Genomic DNA, 15415 nt, shown 5'->3' with positions numbered 1-15415 from the left:
TCAATTAGGTACTGAAGTACAAAATCTCAGAAAAGGAAAATTGTTTGCTAACTTTGACCAAAGAAAATGTGTACTGATGACTTCAATATGCAAACGTTTACAAAGACCACAACATGCAAAGGAAAAGAAGTATGTGTTTTAAAACATGCTATCAAACGTATCGTTCAATGAGAATTCCCAATTTTTGTCTCCCTGGGCATGCTGGAGCAGAGTTGGTGAATTTGCCCATGTCTCTTTCGAGTGTAGGTTTACAACAGCCAGACACACCGCAGAGACCATGAGGGAACGGGGAAGGGACAGACGTCAGCAGATCACAACAGGTCAGACAGAAAGGAGGAGAAGGAGGAGGAGAAGACACAGCAGCAGCAGGAGGAGGAGGAGGAGGAGAAAGTCCACTTTTGCTCTAGAAATAAACAACCTCCTGAAGTCTGGATATCTGAGAGCGGGTGAGTGTAACCTTCTGACAGCTCAGCCCTGCGGAAGCAGAAATTAGCTAATTATATCTGGTTTACTAGTGACATATTGCCTTTGTCACGATGTAACTCATTAATTACAGTGCTTAAAAGTGTGCGTCACATACTGTGGTATGTTCTGGAAACTGTTGTCTGTCCACCATGTTGGAGGGGCCAAGGGTTGGCTGTCTGCACCAACAGAGCCCGTCTGTTGAGGGGCTGAAGCCAGGAAACTACCTAGCTTCCTCCGCTCCAGCAGAGATTCATTTACACCAGCCATTCACATGGACCAGCAGTACATTTTGTGTGTTAGTGTCACACTGACACCAAAGGAATAATTATAAAATATAGATGTGTGTTCATACATGGCATGAATAAAACCTGCATGGCAAATAAGAATATGCTAAAAGGACATGGAACAAAAGATTTGAAAATGTGTTAATTTGTTGTTAGCTTGGCAGGCATGTCCTTTCACTAAGGATTGAGTATCTGCCCAGGAGGTTTAGTCCAGTAGGTGTAATGCCTTTTTAACCCTCTAAGCCTTTTTTTTCCCTTCACTGTGTCCTAAACTCTCTTTAAACATTAAAATTGTGTGTGAACTCAGTACTGTAAGGCATAAGCAAGTAATTGACTGCATTTTTAAAAGTTAGAAAACCAAAAAGTCAAAAGACAAGGTAACAATACATTTCAATGTTTCATTCAACTTCCAAAACAAACGACTATGTGCAAAGCCTGTCTTCACATTTGTAGCCCATTTGTACCCCCTAACCCAGGTCTCAGGTGAAAAACAGGTGAAAAAAAGACTATTACACTGACAATCATAGCAATGTTTGTATTTTTACAGCAGCTAATTGCTTCCACATTTAGAACCCCAGACATCAGGTGAAAAACTACATATAATTTAGGCAATCTAATCATAATGTCTTTATTACACTAATACAACAAAACAATTTCAATTTGTCATTAAAATAAGCTAAAATATTGTTTCTTGCTGTGTTTTCACTGGTGTCACTTTGCCAAGTGAGCAAAGAAACCAATCTTAACATCGTGCAGTACGCTAACTTGACACATTATTTCTTCTTTCATGCTTCAGTCCATCTCTAAATGCTTTGGACACAGAAAAGATCTCTCAAATCACATGTGTAAATTGGCAATGTGCCATTTTGCAGCCTTCACTGGTGCAGTGCTTTTCGCACAGTTCACCATCTAATAACACAGCTTGTGACTGGAGAGGAGAGTCAACATCACTGCCAACAATCTCATTCACCAAAACAGTAAAGAGAGGCTTGCATGGCTCTGCATTAGATAAGTAGGTACATATAAGATCAAATGATCACTTTTAATATTTTATAGCACTGTACAAAAATAGCATAATGGATTATTGAGCCTCTGGGTGAATATTAGGCTGAAGGCTCCGTGGAACAACTGAATGGTGTGTTTCAGGACTTTTTTTAAAGTAAGTTGCAACATATATCGGTTGCAGAGATATTATAGAAAATATGGCGTCACTGAAATCTTTACTTTAAAATTCCCTGAAATAACATAGACATAATAAACTAACAAACTCTTACATTTGAGAACCTGCAGCTATCAAATTGTTTGAAATGTCAAATGTAAAATTGCTTACAGATTTATATTGACTGACTCATTTGGGGGTTTCCAAACTTTTATTCCCTGAAAAGAAAAATGATGCCAAAGACTCTTTCATTGTAATATAACATTAGTTACTAGCAGAATACATCAGCCAAATTAATATAGTTGTATAAACTGTACTACTGAGCAAACATACAGAAGCAATGTTTCTACGTAACTGTCATCAAATATGAAGCAAACTTTTTTGGGGAAAAGGCATTAGGTTTGTTTCCACTGGCTTCTTTGGAGCTAATAAACTAGGCTGTGAAATGTCATCATGAGGTGGCAATTTAAGCTGTGTTACACATGGCTGTAATAGAGGAGAATTCCAGGAACGAAGCAAGTTGTTTGCCCACTGCTAAAAAACTTTGAAGAAGATGATGTGGACAAAACTTGTTCATCTGCGAGAAAAAAAGGAGAGAATTTTTAAGGAACTGTTTGCAATTCAACAAGGTGTAATTAGTTTTTTTTTATGTCAGCCGGAATTGGCCATGTTTTATCCAGAGATGATGACAATGAAAGATGTGGGAGCGCATTGGCCATATGGCTTCAGATCTGATGTTTACATTTCTTATTCGAAAACAGTAGTCTCATATTATGTGCATTAACATTTCATCAAAGTGAAAAAACATGAAGCTAATGTGTAAACTCTTTTGCAAAATTGGAGAAATTCCCACTTCCCTCAACTTATTACTTTGCCAAGGAATGGGGCGGAGTTATGTGACGATCGGTGCATGTTTGTCTGTTAATCTGTCCTTGCGTCTGTGCACAACATTACTCAAAAACAAAAGAACAGAATTGGATGAAATTTTCAGGCAAAGTCAAAAATGACACAAGGACCACCTAATTAGATTTTGGCAGTGATGTGGCTTATAGTCTGGATCCACACATTTATTAAGGATTTCTGTATTGCGAGATCGCGGCACGGCATCACTGTAACTATGACAAGTGAACGCTACATCAGCTGCCTGCTGACGATCACATGATCCTACTACAAATCCACTGCTGCAAACTTATCAGGACACATTTGTCAGAAATTTTACAACTACTGAACAGCCTTGGCGGAGAACTACGCTCTCTGAGTGCTTTTCTTGTTTTTCTAATGCAATACTTCAAAATGCATAAAACATATTGCAGAAGCAAGGCTGGTAAATAATAGCAGCAGTCTCATTTTTGTTTACCTTTAGTAAACATTATGCCTAAAATATGCAAACTGTAGTCATTTTTACATTTATTTATTTTCGAGGAATTATTTTTTGACTCCAACTTAATGTTTCTTGACCCTCTGTGGGGTCTCAACCCTTACTTTGGGTACCACTTGACTCAGCAAATGGTTGCAAGTCTTTACCATGGGTTAAAATCTGTGGCAGAATCAGGTCTGATATTGACTTTTTTTTTATCCTGTCGGGCCTAGCAAAGGTTAATTAGGCTATTAAGCTACTATAGGTGTTTTTTAGTAACAAACTGATGGCTGGATGTCAGATCTGCACCATCTGACTGAAATGTTTGAACAATAAATGGCAGAAAAAACTTCTGATTGGGTGTCAGATCAAATTTGTATAAAAGGACATCTCAAACAAGCATCTAACCTTCAGTTTAAACACTTTTCCAAATCAGTTTGCAATTCAGTGTATGAAATGGTAAATTAAAAATGTGAGTAACCATAGCAACAATACTTGTGCTTAATGCTGTCTTACCAGATATTAACTATCACAGAGCAGAAAAATGAGCTGAAAAAGAAGCCATGATTTGAACACAGCCCCTGCTTGTTGTCCTTTAGTAAGTGGCAATAGCATAAGCATCACAACACACCCAAAGACTCCTTGAATGAACAACAGTGGACTCAATGGAGAAAAACCTTTGTTCAGATTTGGCAGAAGTTACTGAATCCCAGATAACAAGGAGGAGCAATGACTGACTTCAGTGTTTGCTGAAACTCAAAGATACATGATGAAAACACGAGTAAGGAAATTATGACCCCAGTTCTCTTATTTTACTTTAATCAGAATGCACGCACACACACACACTCACACACACACACATCTTCTCAGATCAGTTTGCAGTGAGGTTAAACCACACACGCTCGGTAGTTTTGATACCTATCAGAAATAAACACTGCAGCGATGCGACACGGGGTAGTGCAGAGAGGCGCCATCTGTGTGTCTCTTTTTTTGGTTTGAGAGTGTGTCTGTGAACAAATCCCTGTTGTGACTCATGTTGACGCTCATCGCAGCCTTCCTCAAAGAGTGAGTCATCCTCACGCCCGCTCACTCTCTCCTTTCGCCGTCTGTTAAGTCTGTCTGAGGCACAAAAAGACAGAACGGGGGCAGCAAGGTAGTCGAATGTTGCCATTTTTTCAACTTGCCAGGGGACCGCCAAGGGCAGCAAGACTCCTATCTTGGGTGTGAATGGGCGTAGCATGAAACGCCTATGTATATCTCTACCTTACAGTGTAGGAGTTTAGTGCAGGCATGAAGGCAAAGTGTTTCTCTTTCATTAACTTGAAAGTTTTTGAGACTGCAAAAGCCACCATTTATGATACCTGCCGAGTTTACCCAGCCGTGCAGCTCGTAGTGAAAATAGAAGAAAAAACAGCAGATTATAACCAGAACCATTGTTTGTCGTCGGAATGTGTTTTCATTTTCGGTGTTTTTTCATGCTTATTTGGAGCAGCAGCTGGTCTGGGCCAGGGTTTCCCTCCCTCTCTGGCCTGTTTTTATTGGCTTCATGAAGAAAACCCCCGGACCTTGAGCTGCATCGTAGACTCCCTCTTGTTTGGACTCGGCGGTGGTGTGAGCTGTGAAGGGGTTTTAAGGCAGTGGGAGGGTGGGGGTCGAGGGGAGCAGGGGAGGGTCTGGTTTTGGCTCATGAAAGCTGCTCTGTTGAAACTGAAGTGGGTGCCTGGCTGAGGGACCCTCAGTGTACATGAAGGGGTGGACCCTGAGCCCAGCTGCCACAGTGTGAGCTCCCTGTGTAGTAAAGGCCAAACAGATAGCACACTTCCACTGGATAAATACAGGCACTAAAAAAGCTCCTTACAGGTGCTGAAGAGCCCATAGCTCGTCTGTCAGCTCCTGTTACACTCATATTGATCGCTACTATCATTCTGAGAGGAGCAGCATCAATAGACAACTGACAGGGAAATGCTCTGAGGACCAAACTGAAACCTCTTGCTCTCTTCACACCTACAGATCAGAAAAGAAGTATGGCGTAATGCACAGCGGAGGTGGAAGGAAGTGTCAAAGTGAGGATGCTGGATCCCACTGCAAGAGTACTGGTGTGCTTTCCACAGAATCACCACCATATAACTGTAATCGCTGTAACAGCACTTTCAAAGCTAAAGGTAAGAATAGTCCACGAAACATTCTTGTTTTTTCCTAATGTGTACGTTCACTGTGCATCCACTGTGAGCTGCTCTTTTGTGCTTCCAGGGAGCCTCACTGAACACCTGAGATCTAGATAATATACACTTCAGGCACATGAGCGTTTTTACAATTAATCCAGTGTATATGCAAGACAGCTGAATAACTCGCAAGAAGCAAAAACTTGTATTCTCTCCTTGAACAGTCTCTTCTCATACCAAACATCTGTTTTAAGCAGCACTTGTCTTCCTGGCACATAGGCCGTATTCATGCTTTCAATGCGGACAATCCTAGCAGTTACAAATTTTGGGCTGAATGGGACAATCCAAGTGAATACTCGTGGACCCTTGTGGACTTAAGTGGATGACGAAATTTGTTTTGCGCATACCCTGGCAGATGCGGATGTGGACAGAACATTCAAACAAAGACTAGGGCTTAGTAAAGCGCTTCAATTTGTGTGTCAAATGCAGTGATAGGCACTGGTTCTGGGCATTTTGATTCAAAATATTTATAAATGTTGTCCAACTAAAATGAAACTTTAAGTCTTAGTTTCACATACAGCTGCTTTGGCAATTTCATGTCCTGTGCTCTCATTTTGTTCCGATTTTGCAAACATTAGCTACATCTGATTGGACGAACACTTTACTTGTCCGCTGTCTGCTCCTGGATTTTAAACTGGACCAACATGGTGGCTCTTTGGAAACTTTCACTTGTATTGTGAAAGCAGTACAGCAATGTGTTTTATGACACACATAGATGAGAAATAAGTAACGCATTTTGTGAATCTGTGTTTGTTTTAGGTCAACATTTATTTTAAAAGTTTGTCCAGAATTTCCAGAGGCATCAATTTTAAGCTAGCCTCCCCTGATTTGCATAAAATAGCCCAGACCTTAACTTTATGCAGATGGGGAGTCAACAATGTGATGCCTCATCTTGTGACACGCATCGCAACATTACCAGAATGGATTGCTCAGCTGCTTTCACCGACAATAAATGGGAGGCTTTGAAACAATAGATTCAGTGGACTTGTACCATTCCAGTTCAGTCTGTCGTTGAGCTCAGACTTGTTGAGGATAGAAGAGATAGCTGTCTCTATTCAGCAGCTCTGATTTAACTCTGAATTCTACCCAGTATAACTTGTGTGTGTGCTATTTTACAACATTTTGCTGCAACCACTTGCTACAATCACATGTCCAAGCTAGCATGTGCGACTGCATGTGAAAGTAAGAGCCACCTTACCCTTTTAGCACATGAAATATCAGCTAAACAAAACTATTTTGTATTCTCTTGCACTGATATTTTGTTGTTGTGATATTTTGTCTATATGGGACTTATATCTCCTTATGTCTGAGCATTGACACAAGACGTGTTGTGTTTCACCTTGGAGCTTATAAATGAACTACCACACAAATGTACGCGTTTTAGCAACTTCATGTCTACACCAGAAATGTGGTTGCATCACACTGTGTAAATCGGCATCTGCTCCTTGCATCACCTTGCACCTCCACCTGGCCTGTTAAATATGAATATGAAGTAGTGACAGATCTGGAACAGCATGAGAGACTTTCTCCTGCAGCATTCTCATTGTTATGGTGACTACTCAGAATGTGTTTGTGTTGTGTTTATAACAGTGTGATCTCACCATGATACCCGTTTTTGGCCGTTCAGAACATGTGCTAATATATTTCACCATCCAAAACACAGAATCGCTACAAAGACTCGAAGAGTCAGTGACACTGTTGCACACAGTACGGATATTCAGTCACTTTCTATTATATATTAATATGATGTAGGAAAGCAAATTATTCCAAACTCTGTGGTGAGTACCAATTTTATTGTGTATTACCTATTTTGTTGAGAAGTTTAAATTCACATTGACAATTTAGTTTGCAGGTCAGCAAAGCAAAGTCACTGGTTTAGTGATCATTTGTAAGAAGTTAAAATATTAGTATTTACTGAATAACATGCAGTATCATGGTGATTGAGCATCAGAGCTCATATTGAGCTGCTGCAACACACAGTAATGCCACTGTAGTCTAATTAGAACCTAACTTTGCACGAACAATTGTATTTTTAACCTGATATGTGTAACCATATCTGCCCTACAAAGGCAGAGAGCACCAATTACAGAAACAGAAAAGTTGAGAAAAAAGGGTTTTAAGTTTGAAGCCTGCATGCACTACAGTTCAAAAGTTTGGGGTCACTTAGAAATGTCCTTATTTTTGAAGAAAAAAAAATTTTTTTCAATGAAGATAACATTAACTTATTCAATTTATTTGGGTACACTATTGTGCCAAAATATCGTGATCACTTTTGCCTCATACACTGTTGGACCTTTGATGTGCCACCACCACTGCTGACCTCATAATTCTTTTTGACCATGACCATTTGGCCCTTGTCAAAGTCAGTCAGATCATTAAACTGCCCATTTCTTCCACATTCAACCCATTCACTACAAGAATCCACAGTTTGCTTAGCACAGACCCTAACATGTGCTGTTACTATGAGCCAATCGACATTAGTTGCTGCATCTGTAAGTGATAAAGGTGGTGAAAGAAAATGCCTAGAAGGCTAAACAAGCCAAATGTGTTAACAAGAATTTTTTTTTCTGTCTTAGGAATCTGCGAACACCAATCCATTCACCCAGACCAACAAAAACATCATCAATGCTCTGTTCAGGGTGGAGATCATAACGATGTAAAGGACAAAGATGACAGACGTAAAGAAACCAGCAGGTCCACTGTGGTTGAGAGATCTGACAAGGAGAAAGCTCATCCAGGAGGCCAGCCAATGGAGCCTGAACACAGCCCATCCCTCCCAGCTACCCCCAAAGATTCTACCCACAGGGGCTCGGCCAGCGCCAGGAGGGCCCTGTTCGCCCGCAGACGCCTCGACGCTTCAGCATCAGTGTCCTCTGGAGGCTCCCGTTCTCCAAGTACTCATACCGTAACTCCACAAAGGGAGCTGTCTCCACCTTGTAGCCCATCACCCAGGCCTCGCCACTCCCCCACTCCTACTTCATCATCCCTCTCTCCATCCAGTTGTCATGTCTCCACCGCCCCACAGAGGCCAGTCTCCCCTGTTAGAGGCCTCTCCCCTGTTATACTCCAGTCCCAGGGAACGGACTCTTCTGGGCCTCCAGGGTCCCTGGCAGACAACTCTGCTCAGACTCTTCATCCAAGGGGCCAACCATCAACAGCAAGACTGGTGAGTCACCTCAGCTTTTGCTGCAAAAAACAACATGATGATATAACATTTGTTTGCATCACCTCAATTAGTCCTCTTTATCTAATCTAACCCAGCCATTGTTTGTTTCATTGACTTTCAGAATTTTGCTGTTTTTGTCGTGTGTATATTTACCGCTGGTTAAATCATGGCTTTTGTTCAAACCACAGTCGTCGCTCACCTGTGACTTGATCCAACTCTGTTAGTTCAGCCTACAGTTTTAAATAAATCAGCTTTTGGTGCACAAAGCCAATCTTGTGTGGCTCAGTTAAATCCCAGTATGTCAACATCTAGAACAAATATAGATAGGCTGGTACATACGAGGTTATTTTAAAGTCGCATATTTATTGGAAAAGGAAGGAAAGGCAACTCTCTTGTTTTATATCAGTCAAACCAAGCCTACAGCTCCCAACCTTAAAATAATGTAGGAGAGCTCCCAAATAGACACAACATGTTTTCCCTGGGCAGCCGCTGATAAAATGAGAAGCAGGCCGATCGTTAAATACCATAGATTGGAACCACATGTCAACGGCGAAAACAACATGGGTGAATATCTTCGCTCCCCCTAATAAAATTGAAAAAAAAAACATGTCTACTCCAGACTTGTGGCTGTGTTATGGTGTAACCTCACCACTTCCTCCTCACACTAATATAGGTCTCATAGGAGTTGATACTAATTCACATTCTCTATTAGGCTGTTTCTCACATGTGTGGTCACGTTAGCTGCATCTGTAAAGTGGGTGTATTTCGTATTTGATACGGACCTCTACAAGCTTCTGTAGAGTCTGTGAGAGCTGTCACTGCTGTATATTCCTGCTGTAATGACCTGTTTATGTCCAGCATTTCCAGGCTGTGAGCGCATCAGAGCGTTGGAAGTAGTTTCTGTTGTGAACCAGTAGATTTTTAAGAATCACTCTCAGTTTGACCTGCTGCTGCCCCACTGGCCAATCAGTAAACCAACCAACCAAACAAAAAAAAAAGAAGAACATTAGCAAACATCAATCTTAAAATCACAATACTGAAGCAGGAAATGTGGAAATATTTTGGGTTCTCTGTAGATGACAAAAGGCTGGTAAAAAGCAAACAAATAAAGGTATTGCTTTTGAATTAGTTTGAACAAACTGTGCTAGTTTCAATGAATTTGAATCTTATATTTTTTATTTTTACTCCGCCAAGGAGCATGGCTGAGTTATGTGACAATCGGCCTATGCGAATCTGTCTGTCTGTCTGTCTGTCTGTCTGTCTGTGCACAATATTACTCAAAAGCAGACAAACGGATTTGGATAAATTTTTAAGGGAAAGTCAGAAATGACACAAGTACCAAGTGATTAGATTCTGGCAGTGATGCGGCTTATAGTCTGGATCCCCGAATTTGTTAAAGATTTCTGTATTACTGCAAGATAGTGGCATGGTGTCACTGTAACTATGACAACAAGTGAATATAAGAGTGAAGATGTATGTTCAAAAAATACGTTATTTCTTTATTAGAAATTGTAGATACGTATACAATATTTTGCAAGTAATTCAAGTTTCTTATAAGTGTAGTTTGCAGCAAAGATCACACTAGTGATAAATGAATAAATCGTGCAGGCTGGTTCCAGCCCACATTAGCTTATTATTGATATATCCGCATCCTTGTAGATGTGTTCATATCAATCTTTTTCATAACAAAATGTTTGCGGACTGAACAGCACATTTGGCAGCACCATCTTAGTCTTTTGAAACTGGACATGAGAAACAATTGGTCCATCTGAGTGGTGACACTATGCACCATGATATAGTAACTACCTGTCTGTCACAAGGTAGCCCCACCCTAAAACATACCCTGCTTTGGTGTTCATATTGCATCATCAGTGGGGCCATAATTTACTAAATGAACATCATGCTGAATTTAGGAAGTCTTGAACCCAGCAACTGAGATTCTAAACTTGTTAGAAAAATGTTTGGTGAGGTAGTAAATCAAGATATAATTTGTTGTTTTGGCAAACTTCTTTACAATTCCTTTTTAACCCGAGGAGTCGTCCCCCTGCTGACCGTTAGAAAGAATGCAGGTTAAAGGCACTACAACTTGTCTTTCATATACAGTTACAGTTCAGCCATGTCTGTAATGATTTCTCTGTGCTCGAAAGGAGTAATTTAACGTTGTTAAAATGACAACATTTTCAGTTCCCTATAGAAAAGGAAAGGAAAAGAAATGAAACTAAACGAACCGAACCGAACCGAACAGCAGCTTCTGGTAACAAAGACACCAAACATTGCTTAGAGTTGGAGTGGACTGAAGCAGTGTTCACTAGCTGCTCACGTCTCACTTTCAAGACAGCTACTAGCTAATCAGACAGACACTGAAGGGAAACATCTAGTAAAGATTAACACATCAGTGTGTTAAATCTTCTTGATAATATTGCAGTAGTGTTGAAATGTCTTTACCACTGGTAACTAACTCAAAGCAGCTCATCAGAATTTAGCTTTTAAAAGGTTTCTCAGCATCAAAACCAAGTAATCGCTGAGTCATTGCTATTGATCTACCCCATCAACAGTTCTGGCCACTAAAATCTTACTGACTGTGTGACCTAAGTCTGGCCAGCAGAATCACTCATGTTTCATTTCATGTTGTTGTTGCAGTCTGTGGCTGAGGTCGGTCTGACCCACGTCACCCCACACCCCCAACGGCCTCGTGGAGCCCACAACCTCCTGAGCCACCTCCCTCTGCACTCACAGCAGCCGAGCAGGGCCCCGAACCTCCTGATCCCGATTGGGGGGATTCACATGATCCAGCCCAGGTCCCCACTCCCTATGTACAAGCTGGTGAGCAGCCCCGCAGCAGCCCCAGCTAACCCCACAGGGACGGGGGCGTCCAGGAGACCGAGCGACGCTCCGAAGGGAAGACTCGCTCTGCCGCAGCGGTGGGACACTCTCAAAGAGACGTTGCCCAGCAGCCAAGCCAGCCCGCCGCACCCCGGGGCATCGGGGCAAATGCCTGTGGGTGCTCGATTACACAGAAAGAGCCAAGGATGCTTCGGCGTCCAGCAACCATCGAGTCCCGGGACAGAGACGAGGCACGCAGAGGTGAGCAGAGATGCACCTGTTACCGAGAGGCGAGTTTACCCCGAGACCACCCAAGGCCAAAAAAAGGCTCCTTCCTCCCAGACGCAGCTCTGATCGGAGGCAGAGTCCGAAGGGACAGTGCAAAAAGACTGAGGACCAGTCTGTGGGTGAGACACTTACACCACACTCTGGTTCAGAGTCGGACGACAAAAAGGCAAGAGCACTTGAGCACCGCTTCTGAATGACGCTGTTATGTAATTATATGAATAATATATATAGACACTATGTTAGATATGCAGTATGTTTTGTAAATCTTTTTTACCCTCTTGTTTGATGTCATCGGTGTTTATTTATTTATGTGCTATTATGCAAATTCTGTACTATATGCAAAAGCAGCTGGAATGAAAATAGACAAAGTTTTAATCAATTTCCCTATTAACCCCGTCGACAGCTCTAATATACTATTGCTGTGTTAATGTACTGTATTACCAAAATGGATATAGAAAGGTACCACAAATATTTATTCACCCTGACCAGTATTTTGAAGTGCAATTTTATGTCAACATTGTGGTTTGAAATGTCATTCTTAAAGGCTGTGATTATTATTATTATTATTATTATTATTATTATTTGTCAGATTTTTGTTGTCGTCTTTGTGTTAAAAGAAGCAGGGTTACGATCAGCTCCTTTTTTCTAACATCTTTAGGAAATGAAGCATCGGATCGAGACATTTGGAGTGCACTGACAAACGATTTGATATCCAGTGGAAACCTGTTTCACATGACATGGTAGCTACGGTGCAGTTTTTTTTTCATAAACAGATACATGTATTTTTGTGTTGTTGCTTTTCTAAATGATACAATCACTGTCATTTTCATGTTTACCATTAAACTTCTCATTTTTACAGATTTATATTAAAACTGTAGTGCGCGTGTGGTTTTTGAGTTTATTCTGTGTCTCCAAAGGAACATTCTCTAATGCATAGAAATGAATGAAAATCAATGGCTTCCTGAAATCGATCTGGAATGCAGTTTATTTGTAATTAGTGGGCCAGGGTGCCTAAATTACAAGAAAAAAACCTTAAAATATGAATATGAATTCTGTAAAACCTCTAAGATTGGATTTACTATCATAGACAACTGAGAAGCAAAGAAATATTCACATTATAGAAGCTGGCATTAACGATTTTAGCAGCATTTTCTTGTCTAAAATCATAAGACTATTTCGCGAGCAATACATTGAAAGTCATTTATCATCTGTCAGTTAACAGCTCTACTTGCCTTCTCGTTTCAGCACCAGAAGTGGTGGCTGGTTTCTGGTTTAAATAATAAAAATGCCAGGCATAGCGGAGGTCAGTAGAGGCTCCCCAGGAGGTTAATCTGGCTCTGCCCATTCCTGCAGCCACTTGGAAATATTTTCACAGTAAGGAAACAGAAAAATCAGAGAGCTACTAATTAGAAACACAGAAAGTGGCAGACAGACAGTCTAAAGAGCATGTTTTTACCGTATAGAGGCTGTCATGTCATTTATAGAAATCAAGTGTTGTAATCCAAGTCATAAAGTGCACAAGTTTCTAAAAACAAAACCAAAAAACCCTGCATCTTATCCATTCTTAGGTGGATTATCAGTGTATGAAGTCACTCACTCAAAAGTCACATAATTCCAACCTGAGATCCTGTTATTGGGAACAATCCACAGAACACACTCAGATTGAAGTGTGTTGTGTAAAAAAAAAACAGATTTTTTTTTAAATGTTGCTTGGGAATTTCTCTAATGTAATTTTTAATTGCTGTGAGCACACAATTGCACAGACCTCCATTGTATGAGTGGAGGTATATGTATAGCTAGATATGTTTATTTTTTATTTGAATTGATCCTTGAACCCTTAGATGCATTAGTGGGTCAAAAGTGACCCAGTGAGGTCTTTTTTTTTTTTTTTGCAATATCTTTGTACTGAAAAGTGTTTTTTTAATCATTTTATCATTTCATATTCCAGCTATTCCTCAAAAAATATGTTTTTGATATCAGTTCATTTAAATTTTTAAGTTTACTTTTATACTTTTAAAGAAAGTATAATATGTATATTAGTACATCAAGCTCTTTATCAGTGATAATATCATACAAGGGGTGATGAAGTGCACACATTTGTAGAGATGGAGCGCAGCAACAGCAGGAGGAAAAGAATGGAAGGACGTCAGCAAAATGGAGGTTGCTGTTTTGTGTAATATTCTTCTTTTTCAATAATCAAAATGTTTAAAATTCATCATAAAGGGAAAAATAAACAAATTTCACACAATAAATCTTTCTTCTGTGGACAAAATAACAACACAAGCAATAATACAAATTATTATTCTTATCCAAAGTGACAAGAATGGCATAAAAACACACTGATTCTTAAACGGGTCATTTTTGACCCACTTATGCAAGAGGTCCAATCACAATTGCATCTAAGGGTTAAAGAGCTTCCACATGCAGCACACCTGTGCAGATAAACGAGTCCAGGGTTGTCAGATCTCGTTTTCCTGACCCAACACCCACCATGCTGATGAATGTGGCGCCACCCTGTGGCTGTGGGTAGATTGTGCTTGATGTTGAAATTCCACTCCTCATAATGAACACTCATTTTGCTTGAAATCTGTTTTTGTGGCCCTCCTTGATCCCTGATTTTCATTTCATTTGCTGTATGTGACACTAATCTTCCTGCCATCGTCTGTGCCGTGTGCTGTCATCAGCTCAGGCAGCTCGTCTTTGTTCCCAGACGCTGAAGATGCTTCACATAACCACTGGGTGGCAGGAGAAAGCAGCGTTATGGACCACTGTGGCTCTGCTCAAAGAGATGACGTCATACACTGAAGGTACTGGACCACATACTGAAACACTGAGGACAGATCAGATGTTTTAGCGTGTATTTTCAATGCAAATGGTTGCAAGCAATGGAGATGAGCTAAAAAAAAAAAAAAGCAGCAAGTAATTAGTTAAAGGAATGTTTAAATAGTTATAATAGATAGCTAAATATAATGCTGAAAAGTTAAAGATTCAATTGTTAGCCGTAAGTAATATGTTGAATTTACTCAGGGTTAATTAGAGTCCTACAAACATCTCCTTTTGTGGTGAAATTTTCTTAAAACTTCAAATTCACAAAATGTGACATGTTTGCTGATGTTTTAATTAATGGTGAAGGTCACAGAGGTTCATTTTTCAGTGGATGGTGTAATTTTATTCATGTACGTTTTTTCTTTGTACAGTAATGTTATAATGTCTGAAAAAACATTAATATGTCAACATCTTGTTAGCGGCTTGTTAGCTTCAGTGGCTTCTAGGCAGCAATCGTGAAACTGTCACGTAAATTTTTGTTTCGGCTTCGTGCGCACCAACACGATTTCGTCATGTTTTTCGTGCCGCTCACCACGAAATGCTCACCAATGTATTTTAAACGGCGGACTTTTCGTGCCACTCAGAACGTATTTCAAAAGAATGTGTATATTATATTTTTAATGTAAAACCGCGGCGAATCCAACGCTATATTTTGCATGACATCGTCCCTAAACATAACCCTAACCATAACCCTAACCATAACCTAACCATAAGCCGGTGGTACACTTACCAATTTGCATAGGAATTTCAAGAATGTCCGGCGGCCGGCGGCCGCAAACGCGATCACACAAGCAGTATACGCCGATGGACAGCTTAGATCGTCAT

At 40.4% G+C, this 15415-nt stretch overlaps 1 protein-coding gene across 2 annotated transcripts in view; it reads left to right on the top strand.

Annotated features, from left to right (window-relative positions):
• hivep3a (HIVEP zinc finger 3a) overlaps nt 1-12636 on the top strand; it is a 44260-nt gene extending 31624 nt beyond the window's left edge. For both annotated transcript variants that reach the window (XM_022215244.2, XM_022215243.2), the window contains exons 3-6: nt 247-446; nt 5276-5427; nt 8064-8653; nt 11294-12636. In XM_022215244.2, the coding sequence (XP_022070936.1) occupies nt 247-446; nt 5276-5427; nt 8064-8653; nt 11294-11830 (1479 nt within the window). In that variant the 3' untranslated portion in view covers nt 11831-12636. The remainder of the gene's footprint in view (nt 1-246; nt 447-5275; nt 5428-8063; nt 8654-11293) is intronic.
• The last annotated feature ends 2779 nt before the right edge of the window (nt 12637-15415 follow it).

The sequence above is a fragment of the Acanthochromis polyacanthus genome, chromosome 11 (genome assembly GCF_021347895.1).
Source record: "Acanthochromis polyacanthus isolate Apoly-LR-REF ecotype Palm Island chromosome 11, KAUST_Apoly_ChrSc, whole genome shotgun sequence".
Classification (NCBI taxonomy): domain Eukaryota; kingdom Metazoa; phylum Chordata; class Actinopteri; family Pomacentridae; genus Acanthochromis; species Acanthochromis polyacanthus.
Note: the sequence above shows the minus strand (reverse complement) of the source record. Positions and strands in the feature narration are given on the sequence as shown.